Source organism: Triturus cristatus, chromosome 9 (genome assembly GCF_964204655.1).
Source record: "Triturus cristatus chromosome 9, aTriCri1.1, whole genome shotgun sequence".
NCBI classification, from domain to species: Eukaryota; Metazoa; Chordata; class Amphibia; order Caudata; family Salamandridae; genus Triturus; species Triturus cristatus.
In genome coordinates this window covers 746,134,375-746,152,494 of record NC_140592.1, presented here as the reverse complement: position 1 = coordinate 746,152,494, position 18,120 = coordinate 746,134,375, and the positions used below count along the sequence as shown (strand labels likewise).

General features: G+C 43.6%; 1 protein-coding gene across 2 annotated transcripts in view; it reads left to right on the top strand.

Moving 5' to 3' along the window:
- MACROD1 (mono-ADP ribosylhydrolase 1) overlaps positions 1–18,120 on the top strand; it is a 2,692,027-nt gene that overhangs the window by 1,449,228 nt on the left and 1,224,679 nt on the right. For both annotated transcript variants that reach the window (XM_085626020.1, XM_085626021.1), the window contains exon 4: positions 12,150–12,179. In XM_085626020.1, the coding sequence (XP_085482146.1) occupies positions 12,150–12,179 (30 nt within the window). The remainder of the gene's footprint in view (positions 1–12,149; positions 12,180–18,120) is intronic.

Genomic DNA, 18,120 nt, shown 5'->3' with positions numbered 1-18,120 from the left:
TGTTTTTTGCTGTTTGAGGCAAGTCTTATCTAAAACAACTTGAACTGATGGATGTTTTTTATTAGCATCAGCCACTCTGGTTTGTCCTTTCTACTTAATGACATTATTGGTGGTAGGTTGAAATTTGTGTTGCCATGAATTTTAGGGTAGTTTTGTTGGCCAAGCAGTAGTCCCAGTCAAGGAGGTGTCTGTTGGTAATAGCCACTATTTGACTGAGGACCAGCTCTATCCGGAATTGTCAATGAGAGGTTAATGGCCTTCTACGAATGATTTTCCAGATGCTTCTTGAATAGATCTTGTCAAGTTACTTATGGCAACAATGACAATTAAGCCATATGACAAAAGAGAGAGTAAATGTTCTATAGCTGCTGTTAGGGAGGACCAGTGGCACCTCCTCCATATTTGTAGACAAATCTCCTTAACCCACCAATTGTATTTGAGGATTGCTTTATGTGTGATTGCTAATATAATTTACTGTCAATTGTGAACCCAAGATAAACATAGGAGGAGACTTCTATTATTTGTCCACTCGTGACCCAGTTGATTTTTGTCTCTGTTCAGCCAAAATGCATAATTTTTGTGGTTTTATTTAGTGTGCAGGTGATGTAATTGTCGTTAGAGCCCTATTGCATTTTTTGTTAATAGTACAAGGAGATCAGTGTTTATTAAGTGAGTAATCAATAGTTGTACTAGTTTTGGGGGCGTCAGCATTACTGTGGTCCAAAGCCAGGGAAATATCTGGTATGTATTATACCCCACCCACTAAACAATTTCACCTAAACACATCTTCCCTATATAAGTAAAATATTAGACAAAGCAAGGTTTGCTCTACACCCCAGGTTAACAGCTTGAACCATATGTCTATCGAATGCGGCAGAGAAATCCCCGTAACATATGTATAAGTTGTTTCCTTTAGGTTTTAGTGCTCTCTTGCTTAGGTTGTTAAAACAAATATGTTATTGGTGGTGGAACATGCTTATTGGAATCCTTTTTGATGGACTGAGATGATGTTAATTTCTTTTGTCCAATCAAATAAAAAAGACAGGAGGTGGCTGGCAATTTGTTTTCTCTCAGATTCTCATAAAGCTATCAGTCAATAATTATTAGGTTCCAGTCTAGATTCTCGCTTGATTATGGGTATTAATATTGATCACTTCCATGATGGTAGAAATTTTGTGGAGAAAAGTACTGCGTTGAATAAAGCCATCAGTAGGGTGGCCTACCTCCTCCTTTATGACAGCGATAGGAATTCCGTTTGGGCCAGGTGACAAGATGCCTTATAGTGACCAATTAATGTGACTGTTTTCTCATGTGAAAGTTGGTAAATGGGTTTGTCCTTGGATTGATTTTTAATGAAGTGGTGGCTGCTTTACTGTATAATTCCGAAATTAGTGTTTCCCAAGTCTTGTATTAGAAATTATTATTTTTTTTTTACTATATACATCGTGTAGTTCAGTCCATTGTTCTTGATCAGTTGCCAGTTTGGTTAACAGGGTATCCAGTTTAATTGCTGTTTTAGTTGTGTAATTTTTTAATTCCTATTCGTTAAACATGCCGTCTTCAAGATTGTCTTAGCTTCTTCCTTTGAAATTGATTTCAATTTTTGAATATCATTTCTTGAGCAAAGGCAGATCTTTGTTTCAGCATTTAAAGATGGTTTCCATGCATAGTAGGGTGTGTAGATGGACTGGCCTCTGTGCTGAGACCTCTCTCTGTAATAATAGGTGTTTGTAGTAGGGTGTGGGGAGGGACTGCCTTCTTCTTTTAGACCTCTTTCTCAGATGACGAGTGTGAACAGAAGGGTGTGCGGAGGAACTGGCCTCTTTGCTGAGACTTCTCTCTGTAATGATAGGGTGGGTTAATAGGGTATGGGTAGGGACTGGGCTCTCCTTTCAGACCTCTCGCTCAGATGACATGTGTGCGTAGTATGTTGTGTAGAAGGACTGGCCTCTCTGGTGAGACCTCTCTCTGTAATAATGAGTATGCATAGTAGGGTGTGGGGAGGTACTGGCTCTTCTTTCAGAACTCTTTGTCAGATGACAGGTGTGTGTAGTAGGGTGTGGGGAGGGACTGCCCTCTCCTTTTAGATCTCTTAGATGACGGGTGTGGAAGTAGGGTGTGTGGAGGGACTGGCCTCTCTACTGAGACCTCTCTGTAATGATGGGTGTGCGTAGTAGGGTGAGGGGAGAGACTGGGCTCTCCTTTCAGACTTTTCTCTCTCAGATGACGGGTGTCCATAGTAGGGTAAGGGGAGGGACCTCCCTCTTTTTTTTAGAACTCTCAGGTGACGAGTGTGTGTATTAGGGTGTGTGGAGGGACTGGCGTCTCTGCTGAGACCTCTCTTTATAATGATAGGCGTGAGTAGAATCGTTTGGGGATGGAGTGGGCTCTCCTTTTAGACCTCTCTCTCAGATGACTGGTGTACATAGTCGGGTGTGTAGAGGGACTGTCCAGTCTGGTGAGACCTCTCTGTGTAATTATGGGTGTGTGTGTAATAGGGTTTTGGAGAGGGACTGGCCTGTCCTTTCTGACCTCTCTCACAGTGACAGGTGTCATAGTAGGGTGTAAGGAGTGTCTGGCCTCTCTGCTGAGACCTCTCTCTTTAATGATAGATGTGTGTAGTAGGGTGTAGGGAAGAAATGGGCTTCCCTTTCAGACCTATCTCTCAGATGACAGGTGTGCATAGTAGGGTGTTTGGATGAGCTTTAACACTGCTCGCAACTCTTCTCAAACCAATGAGCATAAATAATAGAATCTGATAAACACCATCTCCAGTAAGACTCCTTCATACAGTAACAAGTGTGCATAGCAGAATGTGTTCAAACATCACCTTCTCCTTTCTACTTTTCACAATCCAGCGATAGCCTTGTGAGATCATAACATTAAAAAAACACAAAAATCACCTTCTAATCATCACAGTACTTATCTCTTACAAAGTTCCTCTCAAAAACAAGAACCACAATATGTATTTCTACGAATAGAGTGTATTAAGAACTCATCTGCTCCTTTTTACTATTCACGATCCTGTGAGAGTCCCCCAAGATCCTAAAAATGTGTTAAAGGCAATATATATTTATTATCTTGACAGTAGTTATCCCTTGGACACTTCCTCCCTAACCCTAGGGGGACAGCATGCCTTTCTGCTTCCCCCTTATATAGCTTTTTTGCTTCATTTCCACAAGACGTCTAACATTCCAACAGCCAGCCAATCAGAGCGCTTGCTCTCGTTGGACTCATGAGAGCCTCACGCTCCCACAAGAGCGTGAAGGCTCACTAGAAAAACAGGCCTCTTGCCAATCACAGGGCTCCATTTTTGATTTTGCGCTCTCTTGGGACGCCCGTGGAACTTTCACGAGCCCAACTACTAAAATATATAATGATTTTTTACCCTACATTTCTCAGAAACTACTGAATGAATTTATGCCAAATCATGAAAAGCTAAGTGTGCGGAGATAGATCTAGCTTCCTGCCGAATTTGGTGTAAGTCTGTTCAACAGTTTTTGCTGCAGGTATATCTAAAGAAGTCTATGGAAAATGCATGGAGACTTTATGTTTTGGGACTTCCCCCTTCTTTCTTGGCCCACGCTTGATGGATCACCCTGAAACTTCCAGGAAGGAGCTGAGGGGAATTCACTTTTTAAAAAAAGAGTTTTGTGGTGATTCATCAAACTGGGCAAAAGTTATTGGCAAACCTAAAAATGATCCGTCTATGGAAAAGCAGACCTTACAATAATTACCGAATGGTGACTGCCAGCAGTTAAAACACACACATATATATATATATATATATATATATATATATATTCACTGAAAAAACCATAGGTTTCACACATGTTATAGTTAGCGGAAATTATACTGATAAAAAACCAGTGAAATTCCCCCGTTATAGTTAGTGCAGGCAACTATAACTTACGCGACCGCAATCCTCTGCTGATGCTAATACTGTATTTAGACACTTATTTGCCCATGTCTTCTTCCATACATTTTTAGCTATACATATATTACAAATATTTTTTTTTCATAAAGACACATATGTCATCAGCAGAAGATTGCGGTCGCGTAAGTTATAGTTGCCTGCACTAACTATAACGGGGGAATTTCACTGGTTTTTTATCAGTAAAATTTCCGCTAACTATAACATGTGTGAAACCTATGGTTTTTTCAGTGAATTTGCAAGGTTTTTTAAATGCTAATTCCTAACTATAACGTGTGTGAAACCTATGTTTTTTTCAGTGAATTTGTACGGTTTTTTAAATGCTAAGTTACTTTACGCCATTCGTGGCGTGCGCGCCCACTTAACGCAGTTCGTTCCGTGCGCGCACGGTGCGCTTCGCGCACCGTGCGCGCACAGTGAGCACGCGGTGCGCTTCGCGCACCGCGCGCCCACTTTACGCAGTTAGTGCCGTGCACGCACGGTGGGCACGCGGTGCGATGACAAAGCAAGAAAGCACGTCAACAAATCTGTTTCTGCTTTCCTCCGTGACTATGGTATGGGTGCCATTTACCACAACAACTTGCGTTATGACATGCAAGACATTTATAGAGGAGATGGTGTGCACTTCAATGATGAAGGGAACAGAGTCTTCCTCTTGAACCTTAGACTCTGCATCGGTACTTACTTGTAGGTACCACTAAAAAATCATTTCATAAACACAACGGCTCTTTTTAGAGCCCCCTAATATCTAAACACTTAAATCTGATTTTCATTTTTTTTTTTTTTTTTTTTTCTACCGTACGCTTACCGTAAGCTTACCGTACGCGTACCCCGTGATTTTTTTTAAAATCAATAAATGTTTTCTTTGTACTTTACAGTCCTTCTTTGACCCCCTCACAAATGTAAGGGGGTCTGTAACTCTCCTCATTGCCCCCTTTTCTTGTTTTCACTCTTTTTTTTCTGAGTGAAATACACAAAATGGCGGCCGCCGCTTCCTGGTTTCGGCCGATTCGAATGTTTACTAAGATCTAAGAGCCAATCAGAATCGCGCTCGCGCACGCCACCGTACGCTTACGGTAAGCGTACGGTAAGCGTACCGTAAGCGGGCTCAGATATATATATTGATTTAAAGGCTATTTTCTCAGAATCTACTGAACAGATTTACACCAAACCTACAAAAGGCACTTCCTTGACCTAGGGACTACCTCTCTGCCAAATTTCGAGTAATTCTGTTCAGCCGTTCGGGCTGTAGCTCGTTCTAAATGTCCTATGGAAAAATGCATGGGGAAAACGCGTTTTGGGACCCCCCTTTTATCTCAGCCCCCGCTTGACGGATCCCCCCGAGACTTTCAGGGTAGGAGCGGAGCGTAGCGCCCCACCTATTTTGAGAAATTCGCGAGGATTCATCGACCGGCGCCAAAGTTATTCAAAATAGAATGTTGAGGTTTTCCTATGGAAAAGGGGTCCTAACTATAACTACCTACTGGCGACCGCCAGTAGGTAATATTACCAACAAAGATTCCAGTAAATACAGTGACAAATACCCACTGCCGAATCGCGTTGTTTGTGCGCACAATAAAGTATTGTGCTGTCCAGTAAATACAGTGACAAAGGCTCATTGCTGAAACGCGTCGTTTGTGTGCATAATAAAATATTGTGCTGTCCTCAGGTGTGCTGCATCGTTATTTCCTGTATTTACTGGAATCTTTGTAGGATTTTGTACTGACAGCAGCTGCCGCTGTCACAGGCACGGCAGCGTTGGATGGTTGAACGGTCTGGTGCAGTAAATCTTGTGTGTGTATATATATATATATACAAATGCAAAGCCAAATATATATATATATTCACTTAAATAACCATAGGTTCCACACATGTTATAGTTAGCTGGACATTTCACTCGTAAAAAACCAATGAAATTCCCCCGTTATAGTTACTGCAGGCAACTATAACTCACGCGACCGCAATCCTCTGCTGATGACGTCAGATATTACATCACTGTATTTAGACACTTATTTACCCATGTCTTCTTCCATTAATCTTTAGCTATACATATATTACAAATATTTATTTTTCATAAAGACACATATGTCATCAGTGATGTAATATCTGACGTCATCAGCAGAGGATTGCGGTCGCGTGAGTTATAGTTGCCTGCAGTAACTATAACGGGGGAATTTCATTGGTTTTTTACGAGTGAAATGTCCAGCTAACTATAACATGTGTGAAACCTATGGTTTTTTAAGTGAATTTGCAAGGTTTTTTAAATGCTAATTCGTAACTATAACGTGTGTGAAACCTATGGTTTTTTCAGTGAATTTGTACGATTTTTTAAATGCTAAGTTATGTATTTATTATTTTTTTTTTTTCAGGTTTATCACTGTGCGCGCACCGTGATTTTTAATTTTTTTTTTAAATCGCGAGGTGCGTGCTTCCTGCGTGCACTGTGTGCTTCGCGCACCGTGCGCGCGCTGTGGGCGCTCGGTGAGCCTCGCGCACCGAGCACCCACGGTTCGCAGTGCGTGCCGTGCGCGCAGGGAGCGCGCACCTCGCGATTTAAAAAAAAAATTGTTTTTTTCTCCCTTGGGGGTCCTTCTGTGACCCCCTGACCAAGGCTAGGGGGTCAGGAACTGTCCACTCTGCCCCCTTTTCACGTTCTCCACCTTTTTTTTTCACCCCCTCAGACTGCGAGAGACAAAATGGCGGCCGACACTTCCTGGTTTCGACCGATTCGAATGTTTACCGACATCTAACAACCAATCAGAATTGCGCTCGCGCACGGCAGGGTGCGCGCACACTGCGCGCACGGTGCGCGCGTATAGATATTGATATGCTTTTAAATGCTATTTTCTCAGGAAATACTGAACAGATTTACACCAGACCTGCAAAAGGCACTTCCTTGACCTTATGGCTACCTCTCTGCCAAATTTCAAGTAATTCTGTTCAGCCGTTCGGGCTGTAGCTTTGTCTAAAGGTCCTGTGGAAAAATGCATGGGGAAAACGCGTTTTGGGACCCCTCTTTTTTCTCGGCCCCCGCTTGACGAATCACCCCGAGACTTTCAGGGTAGGAGCTGAGCGGAGCGCCCCATTAGTTTTGAAAATTTCGCGAGGATTTGTCAACCGGCGCCAAAGTTATTCAAAATAGAATTTTGAGATTTCCTATGGAAACTAGGTTGTAACTATAACTATCTACTGGCGACCGCCAGTAGATAATATATATATATATATTTGGCTTTGCATTTGTATAGGTCTTACCATCCCTGGTGAAGTGTTGCAGTGCTTTACATAGAGTAGCACACTACTTCGGGAACCCAAGGTTAAAAGTTAGACTAGTAGAATATTGGTTATTAGGTTTAGGCTTCTGAATTCCGAGAACCGATCCCATATTTTTCCTTCTGTTTGTTTGTTATAAATTAAACGGAATTAAATGGTAACATTTGTAAGGCCTTTGTGGCATCAGCCAAATGATTGAAAAGATGAATAGCGTGGCTTGAAAGAACTATGTATTATTGGGTTTCAGTGAGAGGAGGGTTGTGATGTATGGAATGGGGTGTAGTCAATTAGCAGAGATACTTGTGCTTGCCACAGTAGATTTGTCATATTACAGCGCTGCAATTATCAAGTTGCCTGCCAGCAAATTAGTGAAACTCATTACATTTGTCTCACAAGGAAGAGATTCCCCTCTAAAGATTCAGTTGGCACAATGCTGGCCAATACCCTTATATGCAAACATGCATGCATGCACACACAAACATACATGGGCATTAATAGAAAGCCTTAGGCAACCTTTGTCAGAATGCAACATTTCTTTTGTTTTGTTTCACTAAGTCAGAATGCAACATTTCTTTTCTTTTTTAACATTCATGTAGCCTTGTGTGATATAAATTGCTGTGCAGTACTGAAACTATAAAAGAAATGGCTAAGACTTACATAATTGTATTCTAATGTCATACTTTTTTTGTTACATTTTATAGAGAAGGTAAAATTATTATGTTCTCCTGGGCTTCATCCCTTATCTTTCATTGTTGTGCAACATTGCTGTGTTGTTATTTTTTTGGTGAAAAGGGCCAAGATGTGATAACAGAAATTTCAGAGCTGCTGATTTCACAACTAACATTTTTAGCTTACTTTGGTGTTTTTAGGTCTCGCCTGCGAACGCAGCGCGAAGCGCTGCTTTCGGCGAGATCTATTGTTGCTGACTTGCCTCGGAAGTGGGACAGGAGATGTGCACGCGCAGGCTTTTGGCGGATTTGAGTTGGTGTACGCGCTTACAGCCACGCGGCGTGCACATCTCCTGTCCCCCTTCCCTCGCAAGCCAGCTAGCAGTTTCACTTTCGTCCTCACCAGCCTCGTAATTTTTTAGGTCTCGCTCTCGCTGTGAACGCGCTTGCGCGTTGAGTGCCTGCTGAGTTAATTATAGGTCCGCAGCGTGGGGCGCCTGTCGGCATGCTGTGATAATGACCTTTGGTTTTTTAAAGCACGAAGGCTGTGTTTGCACTTTTTTTTTTTTTTAAATAGGCGGACACGTGCAGAGAGACCACGACTGATAGAAGAACTTCCGGCAGCAAGGGGGACCAATAGTTAATTTCCCGTGATTTCGAAGATACCAAGTTTTGCCAAAGCGCAATAACAATGCTTCAAAATAAACTATTTTATGCACATCGCGTTACAGTTTTCAACCCGATAACTAAACAGTTGACAGGCTTATCTACCACCGCTTATCGCTGCTTAAAATCATCCCCCAGGGGCACAAAGAAAACAATATCCTGCGGAATACTGGGGGGGAGGCAGGGCTGACCCTGCTCCCTGAGGGCACAGTCCACAATGCCGCAGATCACAGGCAGTTATGGGGGAGGGACAAATGGTTGTAAGAAGGCTGAGGGACAATATGGCACGAAAAACGTTTGAGTTCCTACCCATACCAGGCGCACCCAACCCTCCCTCCCCAAGATGCCGCGGTACTCACAGGGATCTCTGCCATGGCCAGCATCAACTCTTCTTCCTCCATAGCTGCTCCCACGGGTGCAGGCGCTCACACGCCCCGGCAGCAGGGATTCCGTGGGCGGGGCTTGAGGCGGGGAGGAGCGGCCACGCGCCGGGACTCACGCGATTCTTGTGATGTGGCGGTTGGGGTCCAAGCGGCTGGAACGGTAGACAACGCGCACCCTCCCTACAATCCGCCACTTGCTGGGATGGGGGCGGAACCGCTGTACACTCACCCCCGGCCCGAGCGGTTGAAATCCCTGCCCGCAGTGCCGGATCCGCGGGAAAGCAGAGGGGGTCTACTGCATCACAGCCAAACCAACTGCACAGTTTGCTGACACAGGGAGGAGGTAGCCCAACTAATGCCCGCGTAGAGCAACAGCATCGACGGGCTGGTAGACGGTTGGTGACCGGGGCTAGTTTCAAAGTAGCTCCTGATGTGCCCCTTTTAAGATTATTTTAATGGCAGGTCTATTGTCGAAGTGTGCCCAGGGTTTTACGTGGGGTGCGTCCTTCCGCTTCTCAGACCTAGCAGTAATTAACAAGCATTTGCCATGCAATAGGTCTCGCATTGACGCGAGTTTGGGCTATTGACATTGTAAATAACAATGCCTTTTCTTTTCGTTTTCTTTTTCAAAACAAAAATAAAAGGTACTGTTATTTAAAATGCCAATAGCTCAAACTCGTTTTTAGATGTCATTGAAGAGCTTTCTGCCAGGTAAGCCTGCATTGTGTTTTTGGGGAGATAGTAATATGCAGACGTGTTTTAGCGATTGGACGAATTTTAAGTCTGGTTAAAATGAAATAGCACACGTTTCATAACTTAGTATTACTTTGCACAGTTGCTGTAAAGAGTTGGTTTCCCAGGCTTTTTGCACGTTTAAATTGTTTAGCACTCGGTGAAGCTTGACAGAGTGGGCGGAAACTCGTTTTCGATCTGCTTTTCTCAAGCTGGGGACATAACAATAATTTAGTGAGCCACGTTTTGCAATCTTGCATTCATGCCAAAAGCCGATAACACATGATTCTTGCAAAAATTGCTGTTTGGTCAAGCAGAATTCCAGACGTAGCTTTGCCTGAGATGTGGAGGTTGGACAAGAAACAATCATTTGCAATGCAATACGTCTCGCATTTACGCACGTTTATGCTATTGGCATTGTAAATGACACCGCCTTTTATTTATGTTTTAAAAACCAAAACATAAATAAAAGGCATTGTCATTTACAATGTCAATAGCTCAAACTTGCGTAAATGCGAGACCTATTGCATTGCAAATGCTTGTTTGTAATGCAGATGTCACGATTAGGCAGAAAGATCAGGGCTGCACAGGGCACGGGAATACACTCAAAAAGACAAGGAAGGCGAAGATTTGAGCTGTAAACTGCCTTTATAGGACAGGTCAGAGCAGTGCCATATAAATGGTACTTGGCATCCTAGCTCTCAGGCTCAAGCCAGCCCATGGAGGCAGGCTAAAGCCCTCTCAGGCCAATGGGTGTTGTGCGCCTACAGATTGGTCATATTGGTGAATATGATCCCCAGCACAGGCGGTGTTGGAAATAGAGAGAAGGACGCCGTGCTGGTGATATACTTTTAAGGCATGGGTCAACATTGACCGTATACTGTACAAGGAACCTTTCCTATAACACCATCTTGATTAAAGACGTCACACTGAGGAAGCCAAGAAGAAGGACAATAAGGTATTCTCTACGTGAGGAGAGGGAACACCCATTGGAACATGAATTATGATTGATGAGCCCTGAAGAAGTCCTTCAATAGAACGAAACGCGATGGCTACTGTGATAAGAAGAAAATAAAGACTCAAAGAATAAAGAATTATGTGAACTATTTCACCTGGTGGAACTAATTTCTTGTGTGTAGTGTGTGCGGATTTATTTATTTATTTGAGGTATTTGTAGAGCGCAGCATTCATCCCAAGGGATATCAAGGCGCTTAATGAGAAAGGGCTGCTGAGGTTTGGACCGGGGGTTTATTATTTGGGGAAGAGATGAGTTTTGAGTTTTTGCCTGAATACAAGGAGGTTCGTGGTGTGTCTCAGATCCGCCGGTAGTTCATTCCAGCGTTTGGCCGCCAAATGCGAGAAGGCTCGTCCTCCTGTTCTTGTTTTGTAGATACGCCTGGGTTTTGCTAGGGCTGAATTAGTGGATCTTAAGTTTCGGTTTGGAATGTAAAATTCAATTTTCCCTTGCAGGATAGTAGGGCCTGTTTTATGGAGGGTTTTGTGCGCATGACAGAGTAGTTTGAATGTGGCGCGCTGGCGCATCGGCAGTGGGTGTTGCGCGCCTACAGATAGGTCATATTGGTGAATATGATCCCCAGCACAATAACTTCTGTGGCACACACATCCTGATTGGCAGAGCCTTTGGCTCTGTACTGCTGTTGGGCATAATGTCTGCCACAATTACTACCCTGGCCTAGGTGGTGACTTAGGGCCTTATTAAGATGTCAGTCAGACTGCCACCAACAGGCTGTCTGTGGCGGTCCGACCGACCGACAGCCCTTCGGTCTCACTACCGGATTACAATCCAGGCATTCGGACCCTCAACGGTCAGGGGGAGACTGCTGCCTCCAATAGGTTCAGTGATCCCCTCGGGGCGGCCGTCAGAATCGCAATCCCGAATGAAGGTGGTGCCAAGGCAGGCACCGCCATCGGGATTATGATATCCCTTCTGACAGACTTTTCATGTCAGAAAGACCGCCATGAAAAGGCTGTCGGAAATGGATTTTGGGGGCCCAAACAGGGTCACCTTCTGTCTTGGGCCATGGCCCAGGGGGCGCATGGTGCATAGCACACTGTGCATGGAGGTGCAGGAAGTGCTCCTTTAAATGGAAAAGGGCCGCAGCACAAGCCGCCGTGTAAAGGAGCACTATGCAACCGCCAGCTCGGCGGTTGCATTGTAATGCGGCGGTCGGTCTGCTGACTGCTTGTCGGGCTGTCTCCTGACCGCCGCGATAGCAGTTGGCGGTCCGACCGACCTCCATCATAGTCAGGGCCTTAGTGGCTTGGCATCATGTACATTTGCATTGATGATTACTACTGCATATATGACACCGACGGAAGTAAATTGATGTCACTCTGTGATATGTGTGGTATTTGCCTGGGCTTGAGTTAAAAAAAATATCATAAGATCCCCGTCACATTGTCTTAAAATATTGATGCATTTCTACTGTTTTAGGTGTTTCTTTTAACAGTTTTTGGTTTGTTTTCTCGTTTCAGCCAACAGTTCCCTCCTGGGAGGCGGCGGAGGTAAGTCCCATACTTTAAGTGTCCCCTCTTGCTGTGGTCCTTCAAGTTGTGTGTTTCCTGACGCGCGCCCCTTTTATCCCCTTTACTCCCCCCTCCTCTTCGATCGGAGACGACAAGCTCGCTAATTTGTTTGCCGTTTTCTCTGCTGCTGCGGCGGTGGAATTAAACTAAGATGACAGTAAAGATTTGCAATTTAAATGTGACGTTTTGGTGCTTAAATATTTGCAGACAGGCTCTGGGCTTTTTCGTTTTTTTTCTTCCTTTTCTCTTGACGAGGCGCAGTAATTAAAGACGTTGGCTGTCGCGCGCTGATATTTGAGCTGAGGCGAAATGGAGATGGAGTCAAGGCGACGCGCCTTTCAAAAGTTGCGTGTGCTTTCAGTGCCTTAGTAAGGGGGCATTAAGGCTAAATAAGAGGGGCCCTTGGTGTAAAGTTGTATGAGCAAGGCGTCGGGGCATTTTTACGCCGAAAAAGAGCATGAGCCTCTGCCATTCCCATTCGATAGCACCCAAGACATTTTTCTTACAGCTAAAATACAATTATTTTCAAAATTACGTGCTGGCGAGAGCGCACGACTAATAATACCAATTAGAGACCCAGCAGAGTAATATAGGCACTGGAAAAGCTATTATGTGTGGCTCGCGTTTGAGCCTGAATAAAACATTTTTTAAAAGACTAAGGCAGTGAAAAGACACAAAAGAAAAAAACTATTATTTTAGAATACGATGCATCCATTAGATGATGCATTTAGTCTGTGATAATTCTGTGTACCCTTAAAATGTACATTAGTCCTCCCGCATGGCTTTGAAATCACTCCATAGGTGGTGGAATGATACACCAAACAGCCAATAACCTGGAGAGGGAGACAGCCACTCGTCCGTGCAAAGCTAAAGCTCTCTGTGTGTGTTTTAAAACAGTGTTAGCAATGGGTGTTTCAAGCCAGACCTAAAATAGGGAAATACGAATGGTGATGGAGAATCAAAGCCATTTTTCGTCACCCTTTCCACTTTCTCACAGCCTTGACTGACAAAATGGATGCGCCTGGCATTGAAATCACACGGCCTGGCATTGAAATCACACGGGTGTAAAGTAATGACGTACATTTCAGAACCCACTCAGCAACATGAATGAGCTTGGGCAGTTGACTTTGTCTCCTCTGTGGCTGACCTTGGGGCAGCCCTGAGTCATACTCTTGGGACCAGATCCAGGTGCTTGGTAGATTTTTACTGCGCATGTGTGATAGGGCATTTTCCTTGTGGGCCTGATGCATTCAGAGTTTAGACTTATGTGTGTGCGTAATTTCCATTTCCTTCTTTTATCATGAATACACTTCAGTTGTGTGGTAATGTATGCATGGTTAAGCATGACAATCACATGCAGTTCAAGTATGTGGCTATTTTACTAAACATGCATGTTGGTTCTCTAAGCAATGCATACTCATGGCTAGGAAACGTGGGATTCTTTCAGTGTTTCATCTTGTGTGTATGAACTGTGAATATTGGTGCCACTTGATAGGCACATCTTGTGAGATATGCACAGACTGAAGCACTTTACCAATTCTGCTACAAAAATGATACTTCAGCCATTTGGGATTGAGTTTGATCCACAGATACATGTGTATGAAATGAGATACATAAAGTGCGACCCTAGCTACATAGCAACAGAGCGCTGTACTAAAGGCAAGCTAGCCATTGAGGTATCAAAAGTATCCTGGTAGAGGTAGATAGGGGAGGCAATATACAGGGGGATCAGGGAGTGGTGAGGTCGGTGCTGTTTAAAGAGTTGCCTTTTGCCTATGATACTGGACTGGGATGTTGCGCCGGACTACCAGGCGCAGCAGGAGGTGTGCCGTATGGGTTTCTTCTACTTGCACTTCTTGGTCTCGGGATTAATGGGGCTGCTGCTTCGTTAGCTGTCATGACGGAATTCTTCAGCAGCCAGCAGCCAGAGGTTACTGATCAACCTTGGCACCCTTTTCGTTATCCACAAACAACTGTGAATACTCTGAGAGCCAACGAGGCCCAGTTTATCGAATCCTCAGCCTGAAGTTTTCTTGCTGTCTTTCTTGGTGCCTTCACTTCCTCCACCCCAGTCCTGATGAAGACCCCACTTCCAAGGCGTAAAGTTTGCTGTTCTGCTTAGGGGTCGAAACGTCGACTTTTCCTTTTATGTTCAGACATCATATGACAGAGATTTATTATCTGCATCTAATATATTATGTTATGATTTATCATTCGTGTATTTGCCAGGCATCTGGCTGGATAGATTTTAAATATTGAATGTTGATGTATATATGCACACTACTATCCTTTCTCACATCACTTTCACTATCCCCTTTATGCACTCACCACCCTTCCCTTGAGCACCTGTTCTTCAAAACGTTTAATTGAGAAATACATTTTTGTTTATAAGATTTGATACAATCGAACATTGTGATGTAATAAACCCATAACCATTTATGGAATGACTTAATGGTGGGGTCTAATTTTGATTGAAATAATAATGATTTTCTCTTGCTCTGTATATAATTGCTTCCCACTGTGACGTTATCTTTTTGTACCGCAAACTACCTGGGTCCAGTGGCCTTTCGGGTTACCCCATTGTTGTATAACGCTGGCGTTGGGGCTGCTCCTGAGTCCTTGGGCTTGTTGTCCAGGTACGGTGGAATCTTATTGTGGACTGCCTAGTGAATGTTGCAGCAGGAAGTCAATGTAACCAAGCTATAGAGCTGCATACCAGAGTATTTTAAGGGTGGGTGTGATTCTGTTACATTTCCTTAGTCCTTTGATCATGGGGTGGTAAAGCGCCTGCTCAAAGATAAGCATGGAAACTCCATTTGCAGACACCCAAATATCTTCTTATTTTTGTGGATATCCACTCAATTTTCACTGCCTGTCCTTGGACACTCTTCCTGCAATCCCCAGGGAGCACTAAGTATTCCATCTACATGGAATATGCAATACGTTGCATACAGGATGCACACGTGAAGCTCACCCCATGTTCCGCTTCCTCTTTTGTGACTCATGCACACTCTACCCAACGTATATTACTACTTTTTGAACGGCAAGCCCAATTTACCCACGGTTATTATTCCCAAAAGGACTAAGCAAGTCATGTTATAACTATTAATGTGATATCTATCGATATTAAGATAGCTGTAGCATAGTAGCTCTTTCTCTGGCCCACGTATCTAGACCCACAACATAAAACAATAAAAGAACAAAAGGCAAGAAAACAATTGCAACAATATTTAAATCATTGTTTTGATCCAAGCCCCAATATTAATAGTGGGTACATCACTCCTGTGGTAAATGATATGATTGCAGAATGATTTAATTGCAGTTACCTTTTGGGTCACAATGCACAAAGGGTGGTATATTATTGCCCATGATAATGCCTTTGCAGGAGTGCTACAGGTGTTATGGTGTCTAAGTCTCGGAATAAGGGTTATGGAAATGTTTATCTAGTTCCTCTCCACAGGCAAGTGAAATTATGCATTGGAGGGGGATCAAATTATGCAGCAGCTTTGACCAAATTATTCAGCAAGAAAAGCTAAATTATGCAGCATTATGAAGCACATTGTGTAGCAGTATTGTCGCTGCATTTTTAGGTTCTAACATATTAGTATAAGAAGGATCCCAATTATATGCAAAATGCAAAGGTTCTTGAGATCTTACTGTAAGTGTTACTCACAAACAAATAAAGAATTATTGATGCATTGCTTGCACAGAAACATATGTTTTTTAACGAAAATTGTGCCTACTAACTCACAGGGTAAAAAGTTAATGTAAAACGTGCACTCAGCAGAAAACAAGCTACCTTATGCTGCCTTGCCATGACCTCTCATATATGCTAAGCTTGGTGACATGTGGCAGCCCTAGGTAGGAGTCTCTCATGCTTTCCTAACTTAAGAGCCCTCACGAATGCCCAGGTTCTGTGGACAGGTAAACTGGGTGCGAAGAAGGATTCGGTCATCTCAAGTTGGGCAGCAAACTATATGTCATCTAAATGCCCAACCTCTGTGCCTTGCCAGCTATGGGTATTTGATACCAGCCTGGTAGGGTTGTCTGTGGTGTAGTGGAGCTTGGCCAGGTTGTAATCTGCTTTTGGGTTCCTCTTCGTTCTCCATCTGCAGTAGTCTTCTGCTGAAAGACCTTTGCAGGTGAACCCTGATACCGGAGGTTTTTTAAGAGACATTAGTGAAGGAATCACTCTTCACAAGGGTCAGTTTTTGGCAGTGGGGGAGGAGTTAGTGTTGGCCATATGTGCTTGGGAATTACGTAGCATTTAAATACTGCACTGGTCTGCTGGAGAGAGGAGGAAGCCAATTTCCCAAAACATTGTCAGTTCTAGGTTTGAGGCAAGCAGATCAATATTGTTCCTGTAACTTGGCATCTTGAGGCCACACGGGCTGCAGATGCACCGTCCTTTCTCAGTTCACCTTTAGTAGTGACCCATTTGTAGAAGTCTTGCATCCTTGGCTTAGATGACTACCCATTTCCCAGATCCATTCATATCACTGCTTATTGATGGCATTGGTAACTTAATTAAAGAAACTTGTTTGGGAGTTTGATTTCAAGGCACCATTCCTGGTAATTCTAGGCCATAGTATCCAGCTCCTCTCAGATTATCTGTGCACTTGGCATCAGAGGCGACGTCACATCAACAATAAAAGCCCTGATAACAAATGATTTCACCTATTATCCATCTCCGCCCAGCATGCCTGTGGAAGAAGACTCCAGCTTCATATTTCAGTGGAGTCTGAAATGTTAACTAGTAGTGAGTTGTCTTGTACTGTGAAAGCAGTGCCTCCTATGGATTTCTTAGGGTAAGGTGGTATTGTGGAAATGTGCCTATTCAGGGGCACACCGGTGCAGGTTTCACCCTTAAGTTTGTCCACGGGTCCTTAGACTAATAAAGAAGAGATTGACACTGAAGCTGGAATTCAAAATAACAAGTTTATTAATCACTCATGAGTGGGACTGCATCAATACAACACCCTCAGGCGGTGTAGGAGGTAGTACATGGAATACAGAAACCATGGGCCTTTTATACACAGTGTGTTGCAGAGTAAGCATGTTGTTACAAATAGAAGGTACAGGCCTACACAGGAATAGATACCGACAAACATGGACAGATGAATGTCAGCAAAGTGGGAGGGGAAACAGAACTGCTTACATCAGTAGGATATGATATGATAGACAGTTACATTCTCAAACAGGTGCATTCTAGCAGCTACAGGCCTTTCTGAGCTCATACATTGCTCTGGCTCAGTACAGAAGGAGTTTACTAAGGTTGATGACTCAAGCAGAATAGAAAAGCAGGCAACAGTGAAGACGGCAGAATCACAAGGCTAACAAAATGGATGCTGTAAAAAAGATGGCTTCAGCTCGCGCTAACAGCAATTATTTTCGATTTCCACAGTATGATGATAGGTGTTGCAAGCCTGGAGTGTTCTGTTTTGTTTGTATTGCTTGAAGTTAACTGGCAGATATAGCGGTCCTTTTCCTTGGAAGGCTCTGTGGACAATGCAGAGTACCATGAACACTGCTCTTCTAGCTATTGGTAGCCAGTGGAGCGTTTGCAGGACTGGAGTCACGCATTCTCTTAGGTGAAGGCAGAGAAGAATCCATGAAACAACATTTTAAATGAGTTGTACTTTTTGTATAAGGAATGCAGGTGCACCAAGGTATAGGCTGTTGGAATAGTCAAGCTCGGAGAATACAGGTGTGGGGATGGCTTGCAGTTTATGGTGGTATGCAAGGTATGGGAAGATGTAATATAGTGTTTTCATTGTGTAGAAGGCATCCATTGTGACATGTTTGGCAGACGTTATCAAGGATAGGTCTTAATCAATGGCTTCCCCTAGGTTTCTAACTTCTCTTTGTGTTGTCGGATGGGTTTAAAGTTCCTTAGGCCATATGGTGATAGGCTAGTGAT